Source organism: Geotrypetes seraphini, chromosome 11 (genome assembly GCF_902459505.1).
Source record: "Geotrypetes seraphini chromosome 11, aGeoSer1.1, whole genome shotgun sequence".
NCBI classification, from domain to species: domain Eukaryota; kingdom Metazoa; phylum Chordata; class Amphibia; order Gymnophiona; family Dermophiidae; genus Geotrypetes; species Geotrypetes seraphini.
In genome coordinates this window covers 75,744,085-75,753,278 of record NC_047094.1, presented here as the reverse complement: position 1 = coordinate 75,753,278, position 9,194 = coordinate 75,744,085, and the positions used below count along the sequence as shown (strand labels likewise).

General features: G+C 42.4%; 1 protein-coding gene across 1 annotated transcript in view; it reads right to left on the bottom strand.

Annotated features, from left to right (window-relative positions):
- Positions 1–4,282: 4,282 nt before the first annotated feature.
- LOC117368847 (hyaluronan synthase 1-like) overlaps positions 4,283–9,194 on the bottom strand; it is a 99,145-nt gene continuing 94,233 nt past the window's right edge. Inside the window, exon 6 of the mRNA XM_033962590.1 lies at positions 4,283–5,042. Coding sequence (XP_033818481.1) covers positions 4,283–5,042 — 760 coding nt within the window. The remainder of the gene's footprint in view (positions 5,043–9,194) is intronic.

The window sequence follows — 9,194 nt, the reverse complement described above, 5'->3', positions numbered from 1 at the left end:
TAAAAAAAAATTGGTTGACTGACAGATAACAGAGGGTAGTGGTAAATGGCATTCACTCAGTCTGGGGAATAATTCTACAGTATCCAACATCTTCATAAGCAACATTTATTTCTGCAGGATTAGAAGGGAACAATTACCTTTTTTGCCAGTAACAGAAGGATCTTTAATAGTTGACACTTCAGAGGGATTGGACAACAGAAAATGTGATTTTAAAAAAATTTGAAGCATGAGCTAATGTAAACAACTGCAGAGTGATACATATTGGGTGCAGGGTGTAATAGAAAGAAAAAGGCTGATATGCATAGACCAGGAAAGAGACTTTGGAGTGATAGTGACTGAGGACCTGGCAAAACAATGTGAAAAGGTAAGCTGGAATAACCAGAAAAAGAAAGAAGGTGTTAATTGTTATACTTGGAGTATTGTGTTCAGTTTTGGAGGCTACAACTCACTAAGCAATTCAGAGGAAGGTGTCTATGCATAAATATGTATGAGAAGTGATTACAAGATCTGCATATACCCTAGACTAGAGCAGCGGTCCCCAACCTTTATGCACTAAGGACTGGTTTCATGCAAGACAATTTTTCCACAGACTGAGGAGGGGGAGGGGGCAGAGTGGGGTTTGGTGGGAGAGGGATTCAAGTGCATAATATATAATTTAATTATTACATATATAATGTAAATGTAATTATTACATTTTATGTTATGCACTTTATTTCTATTATTATTACCATGTGCAGTATCTTTCACCCTTGACCATCAGCCCCATTCCTAACATTTCTCCTTGTATCACCTCTCTCCAACACCATGCCACATCTCTCCCTCCATTGCCTCCACCACCATTTCCAACATTCCTCCCTCCCTCCCACCACGCTGCCCATGGCTAGCCCAGAAGCCTTCCCTCTGAGCAACTTTTTTTCCCTCCCAAAGTCTGATCCTAGTATTCTTCCCACCTTCTCCACTTCCTTGAGGCCCTTCTTGCATCCCTTTCCATCCATCCCACTGTTCCCTCTCCACCACCACATCTGACATTTCTCCTTTTCATCCCTCCCTCTTTCCTATGCATCTGTACCTCACTCCTCTCCCACTACCATGCCAATAATTCTCTCTCCTTTCCTATGCCCAATTTTCCTCTTTCTTCATTTCCCCATTGCACCATCTCTCTTTCCCTTTCACTCAGACACCCATGCCCAACAATTCTCCATTTCTATTCCCTCCATCTCAGCAAATCTTTCCCTCACTTCCTCCATTCTTCCATCCTATGTCCCATGTTCATGCTCCCCTCCCTCCATACTGTGTCCCAAGTTCATGCCCCCTCCCTTCCTCCTTCCTTCTTTCCATTCTGTGTCTTTCTATTCTATGTCCTAAGTTCGTGTCTCCTTCCCACAGGTGTTTACTTGTTCTGGCTGGCTCCCACCTCCCAGCTGCACCTCTCTTCACAAAGGTGAGTGAGAGGGAAAGAGCGATGGAGGGAGGGGAGCATGAACTTGGGACCACTACCTCTCCTTGTGCCTCTATCTCTCCTTGTCCCTCCAAGCATCTACTGCTATCTATATCTTCTCTATAATAAGGAGTCTATACTGTAGATTCCATTTCTATCCATTATAACAATAGAAGCATCACTTCTATCATCCCCTTGGAGGTCCTGCTTTCTCTCATTCCTGTTTAAAACAAAAACTACATGAGAGCGGGAGGAGGTGGGATCCCATGTGAGGGTGTGCTGTCTCATCAATCTCAAGCAAAAGGAAGGAAGGAAGGATAATCTCCATGCTCCCAGTCACAGAAAATAGCAGTATTGAGAACACCCTACTGCTCTGGAAGAAACTGGTGGTATGTGATAACAACGGCAGTGGTGGAGGTCCTGAGAGGAGGGGCTGCCATATTTTCATATGCTTAGGATATCAACTTTTCTTGTACCAGACTTCTACAACTATAATAAAAGGTGTATGCTGATTATTCCCCTCCTCCCCCTACCTCAGACAAATGTAAAAATACTGTACATGAAATAAATAGAAAACCCAGGAATAAGATCAAAAAGGAAAGCAACAGAGATCAGAAACAGGCCATGTGGTAACTGCTGCTTTTATTAGATAGTAACTTGTTGCATTACAGTCAGGAATGAGAAGCCAACGAGGATGTACAATATGTCTCCAGCTTTGTTAAACAGAAATCTACATTTCTGACAAAACTTTATATATCAGGAACAAAATATAGTCACAATAGACGTAAAGAACAATTAGCTCTCTGTGTGGGGAAGCTCTGTAAAACTTCAAGAAGCTTTTTAAGAGCAAATACATGTAGCATTTCATTTTTAGAAAAGGTATCATCTTCCAAGTTTCCATGTTTCCAAGTTTCCATCTTTCATTGGATTTCCTCTAAACCTGGAGAAAGTTCAGCTAACTGGGATGGCCTTGATTCTGATGACTGCAAACCGATGATCCCATTATTACTAAGGATGCAAATGTGGTAAAAATCCTACAAGACAAATTACTTTACAAGAATTTGGTACTATGTGTGTTTTAACTAAAATGTCTGTCACAGTTAACAGAAATCTTTCACCCCACTGGTCAAAATGTGGCAAACAGTCTTTGGAAAACACAATTGGACACGTAGAAAGAAGTGAAGGATCTGATAATTATACAACTGAAAAAAGCACAATGGGCTCCAAGAATTGAAGGAACCAAATTTATTAGAAGTCTTCACACAGCCCATGTTTCAACAATATGCCTGCTTCAGGGGTCATCTCTCATCACAAATTAGCAATGCAAGCCTGCAGTATCTGAATCTGAATTTTAAAATCCATTATAGATGTTTCTGAAAACCACTCTGAATTAACTCCCTAGTCATTAATTGGTATAGAGGCTTCCAATAAAGATAAAAGTATCAAATAATTTCACTTACAGTGTTCCCCCGCGAATTCGCAGTTCATGGACTCGCTCATTCGCAGTCTGCTCCGACTGCCTCTTCCTGTAGTAAAGTCGGGCTACACCAATCAGGAGTTGTGTGTCAAAGCAGCTCCTGATTGGTGTAGCCCAACTTTACTATAGGAAGAGGCAGTCGAAGCAGACCGTGAGTGATTTTCTTTACCCGCCGGCGCTCCAGCTGCCCTCTCCTGCCTCTCCAGCTGCCCTCTCCTGCCTCCCCTGCCTTTTGACAGGCAAAAAACCGCATTCATGGTTTTTAAAAAATTCACAGGGGTTTCTTGGACAGAACCCCGATGATTTTCAGGGGAGTACTGTATTCCATTTTCATATGTCCACACTAAACATTTCTGGATATGACATTGTAAATATGTTAGAATAATCCATTCCACTTGTGTGAACACTCACCAAACTGACCCCTGACACAGACACATTGCTGAAACACAGCCTGCACTGGGTCTTCTATTAAGTTTGGTTCTTTCACTCCAATTCTTGGGGCCCATTGTGCTTTTTTCTACTGTACTTTGTTCACTGCATCTCTTTTGTTGTTGGCCCTGAGAATTATGGTATATATACCTATATTTATATAGGTAAATTAAGTAATTATTTCTTTCATAGGTACTATAGTTAGATTGTAAGCCCGTTGGGACAGAGATGGAAATTCAAAGTACCTGATTAGACTTTTGGCCATTACTTAGGTCAATTTAATTGTTTTGTAAACCATTCCGAATCCTTTGGACACAGCATTATGGCATATTCTTTCACTATCTCCTCAAAATATATCGGTCATGTTTATAATAGGGGTCTGTATTGAAAACAATTTAACTCCTGCCTGGTTAAGTCACACTGATCAGCCCTTAAGCAGATATTCAGCAGCTGTTAATTGAAGAGTGTCATGAAATATCTGCTATGACTGCCACAGCACTCTCCAGGAGCAGAGTTGGGGCAATCCTGGTAGTTATTCCACTGATGTTCAGTGCTGGTGCCCAGATAACTATCTGCACAAGTAGGACCACACAAATAGTGGTCTTAAATTGCTCAGATACAGTAGTTGTCTGAGATCCAACAATAGATATCAACCGGCACTCAAATAATTTCCTGCTGCCAAGCAAGGCCTAAATATTCAGGGTCATGCCCAGATTAGGCAAAGTAGGATTTGGGTCAAATTTAGCCCATAGTGGTCAGTGCCTTAAAATCATTGATTACCATGGGCTGAATGTCAGGCCCATAAAGTTTATTACAGACAGGTGATTTTCAGTGAATTATTCATATGGGATGAATACTTTGGCTCTCAGACCTGTCACTTTTGACAAGCTAATACTTGCCAATTTTGAAGCTGCCATTTAGATGACAGAGGAAGAGTATTACACAAATGTTGAGTTAGGAATGTATAATCCATAGATGCTTCTCTTTCCCACTGTTTCATAGAGCTCCTGGGACTCTATGTTAGCATTACCATTGGATACTTGATAGGTCTTCGATTTATTGCGGCATAATTTCCTGATCCAGACCCAGTAGAGTAAAACCATGAAGACCCAGTAAAGTATGTAGGCCAAGGATCCATAAAGCAGATAAAATTTCTGCTGTTGTAGGGTATCCCAGTCTTTTGCAAGATCCTTGGAGATAGTGTAGGTCAGTCCTCCTAGGAGGGTCATCCACCATATTGACAATGGAACCAGTGCAATATAGTTACCTACTATCTTTTTCCGCCCAGATGTTCCCCAGCTGGTCTTGTTCATAGTGAGAATGGCAAAGTATTTTGTTGGAAGCAGCCCTGTCATGTAAAGTACAGAGTAGAAGGACATGAAGACCATGATGAGGTTACCACGGAACCATGATGCATAAAGAGCCTTGGCCAACCCCATGATCTGGATACACAGCAAAACCCAGAGGATATGCCAGAGGCCACCAGTATAGAAGATCTTAACCACAGTTACAGTCACAAAGAAGGGGAAAACTCCAGCCACAACAGACTCATAGGTCATCCAAAGGTGATGCTTATGCCACCACAGAGCATTGTAGAGCCACTCTCTAAAGAAGGACTTTGTCCAACGGGTCTGTTGATTCAACCACCGTAAATACTGAGCTGGTGTTTCTGAGTAACACATGGACTTGGCAGTGTATCTGGAATAAGCAAGAACATTAAGAACAAAGAGATCTTGATTATGTGAAACATCAACCATGAGATCATCTTTAAGTGAACTTCAAGTATTAGGTTTGATCTGCTGATGACAATAATAAGGAAGGAAGCCAATGCAAAGCAATACTGAACACACATAATAGTAAACTACAGTACAACTACAGTAAAATCAAATGTAATACATCTTGAATTAGAACCAGATTTCACACATATGAAATTATCATTGCTAGTGGAACATTGGTGTTACTGGCTTTAGTACACCTCCTCCCAAATCTGCATTAAAGACGCTTCTGGTCCAAAGACCCCCCGCTCTCTACCCTTCACCTGGCCATCATCAATTTCCACATTGCAAGCCACCTCTCATGGTGCCAGCCTAATAGTCTCTCCTTCTTCCCAAGTCACGATTGAAGGCCCTTGCTAGCCCAAAAAACATTTCCAGTTCCCTTCCTCCCCTTCATAAAGTAACCCCTTTCACCCTCTACATCAGAAACTATCCATTCAGCCATTTAATTTATTTAAAATTATTTAATTACTGCTTCCTGAAACAACAACTAAGGCAATGTGCATAAGTATACAGTATACATAAATAAATTACATCAATATGCAACACAAAAGAAATAGGAAGGTGCTGGTCACCGATGTTTTATTGTTTGGTATTTTGTCTGTTTTGTATTTTTAGATGTAATTTTATATTTTTGTATGTAGTTTGTAACCTGCCCTGGATAAGGGCGGGATATAAAAAAATAAACCAAACCCAATAATAAAACAAGGCAAAATAGCAAATGTGAGCAGGTTCCATAACCAACCTTCAAAGTTTCCAAAATTCCATGAATTCCAAAGCAGACCCATTTTTAAAATATATATACCAGTAATTAGAACAACCACCAAGTAGCCTCAAACCATGTCTCATAAATTTTTCAGTGGCCCATCATTCCCCTCCCCCCAGACACACACACAAACATATCTTCCAGTGTTGTTCAAAATACTTGGTTAAAGCATTTAAGTAAAAATAAATGTACATTTTAAAACTTAAGTAAAAGTATAATGAAGAACACATTAAAACATTTTCTTAAGTGAAAGTAAAAAAAGTTATTGCCATTGTTTTAAATTGATAATTTTATTACACAATGCAACATTTACACAAGCCATAAACAAACAACTTGTTCATTCTTCAATGCACCCATCCTTCTATACCAGTGTATTGCAAACTGTGTGCCGTGGCACACTAGTATGCCCCGGAGGATGCCAGGTGTGCCCTGAGATGCCTGCGAGGAGGAGAGGCGCTGGCTGACTGCTTACAGGATGTGCATCTCACGGCAAGAGGCACATCCTGTAGTCAGTCAGCCATCACCTCTGCTCCTTCTCCTCACCTCTCCTTCTGCAGCCTCCCCTCCCCCCACACCCACACCCACCCACTGGCGCTAATAAGAGGCTCAGGGCTGCAGCTGGAGGACATTTGCACATGTGCGAACATCAACATAAAATATGGAAGCTGCATACCAGCTTCCAGTGAGTTAAGGATCTAGCACCCTTCTTCACCTTCTGCCAGTGAAAACTGGTCAACCACTGACGTGTATTTTGGGCAACTACATTGTCCCCCTTAGCCTCTGAAAGTTCAATGCCCTCTTTTTGCAGTAACATTTAGGCTTCTCATAAGGTGATGACTTTCTTGTGAACACCACTGATTGTAACCAGCAAGCCAAATGGGAAGGTCCATCTGTATCTCAGCTGTGCCCAGGTCAAAGCTCTGGTCACCTCCCTAAAGATACATCTCTTCTGCAGCATACTTGCGGCCAGATCTTGATATATTTCGATCCAGTGGCATTCCCAGGTCACTGTTGTCATCTCTCGGGCCCTTCGAAGTACACGTTCTTTCAGTGCAAAGCTTCACAGGCACACTATTATGTCCTTTGGTTGTTCCGCAATTCTAGGCCCCAAGGCCCTATGTGCCTATTTGATACTAGGCTCAAAATTTTCAGCTTGTAGAAGCCATCGCAATAGTCTTATCATAACCTCCTGTGCATCTAGATAGGGGCCCGTATTCGGAAGTCCCCACACCTGAAGATTATTTCTACAGGTGTGACTTTCCAAATTCTCCACTTGCTAAATTCCTGAAGGATAAGGGGATTGAGGGATACGGATAGAAGTAGTGATAGGTTTTTTAGGATGAGGCAGGAACCACTTGACAGGTCATGGACCTGATGGGCTGCCGCGGTTGCGGACCGCTGGGCGTGATGGACCTCTGGTCTGACCCGGTGGAGGCAACTTCTTATGTTCTTATCCAACAGGCCCTCGAAATCTGCTTGCACATCTTCCAGGGTACGCTTCATTCCAGCCATTTCTTACCATATGTTCATTCGTGTTTCAACTGCATCCACTCTGGAACCTTTAGGACAGACTTTATCTCCTCTCATTCTTGTAGCGCCACTGCCTTGATTTCAGCATTTACTTCCTTGAGCCAGCCCTACATATCAGCTTTAGTGAGTGCCACAGATCCCTCCATTACTGCCTGATCATTGCTCAAGTCTGCCCCATCTGATGTCTTCCTTCTGCTTGTATCTTCGCTTGGTCCTCTACCATGTGGCATGCGGCCCAGAGCTTTCTTACCACCACACTGAGCACCCTGTTCTCCATCTAATCTCTTCTTTGTAACCATCAAGGGCTCCTTCAAGTAATTGATTTCTAGTGAGTGGTATGTTTCAGTTGCCTAATATATCCAGTAATTGGAGTATTGCGCTAGCAAGGGATGGAGAACATAAGAACATATAAGAACATAAGAAATGCCTCCGCTGGGTCAGACCTGAGGTCCATCGTGCCCAGCAGTCTGCTCACATGGCGGCCCACCAGGTCCAGGACCTGTGCATTAATCTTTTATCTATACCCTTCTATCCCCTTTTCCAGCAGGAAATTGTCCAATCCTTTCTTAAACCCCAGTACCGTTCGCTGCCCTATAACGTCCTCTGGAAGCGCATTCCAGGTGTCCACCACACGTTGGGTAAAGAAGAACTTCCTAGCATTCGTTTTGAATCTGTCCCCTTTCAACTTTTCCGAATGCCCTCTTTTTTTATTTTCTGAAAGTTTGAAGAATCTGTCCCTCTCTACTCTCTCTATGCCCTTCATGATCTTGTAAGTCTCTATCATATCCCCTCTAAGTCTTCTCTTCTCCAGGGAAAAGAGACCCAGTTTCTCCAATCTCTCAGCGTATAAAGGCTTTCCATCCCCTTAATCAGTCATGTCGCTCTCCTCTGAACTCTCTCGAGTAACGCCATATCCTTCTTAAGGTATGGTGACCAATACTGGACGCAGTACTCAAGATACGGACGCACCATTGCCCGGTACAGCGGCAGGATAACTTCTTTCGTTCTTGTTGTAATACCCTTCTTGATTATATCTAGCATTCTATTCGCTCTCTTAGTGGCCACTGCGCACTGTGCCATCGGCTTCATTGTCATGTCCACCATTACCCCCAAGTCCCTTTCTTGGGTACTCTCATTCAATAACATCCCTCCCATCGTATAGCTGTGCCTCAGGTTTCTGATTCCCACATGCAATACTTCTCAACATTGAACTTCATCTGCCATCTCTCTGCCCATTCTCCTAATTTGTCCAAGTCCCTTTGCAATTTTTCGCAGTCCTCCTTTGTCCGAGCTCCACTAAATAGTTTGGTGTCATCCGCAAATTTTATTATCTCACTCTTCGTTCCTGTTTCTAGATCATTTATGAATATATTAAATAGCAGCGGCCCGAGCACTGAGCCCTGCGGAACACCACTCGTGACCTTCCTCCAGTCTGAGTAGTGTCCCTTCACCCCTACCCTCTGTTTCCTACCCGCTAACCAGTTTCTGATCCATCTATTCACGTCTCCGTCCACCCCATGGTTCTTCAGTTTCCGGAGCTCCTAGTTTAAGCTGCCATTAACTCTGTGACATCACTTCCTCCTCTTAATATAATATTTTTGGGTAAAAAGCTAAATTGCTGCAACTATAATAAATGCAACTATTGTTAACATTTTTAGCCCAACAACTTTATTGCTCTACTAGTATTTAAGCCCGTTACATTAACGGGTGCTAGAATACATGTGTAGAATTTTAGCACAATGGATCGCTGAGGCGTTTCTTTCTTTCTTACTTTATGTT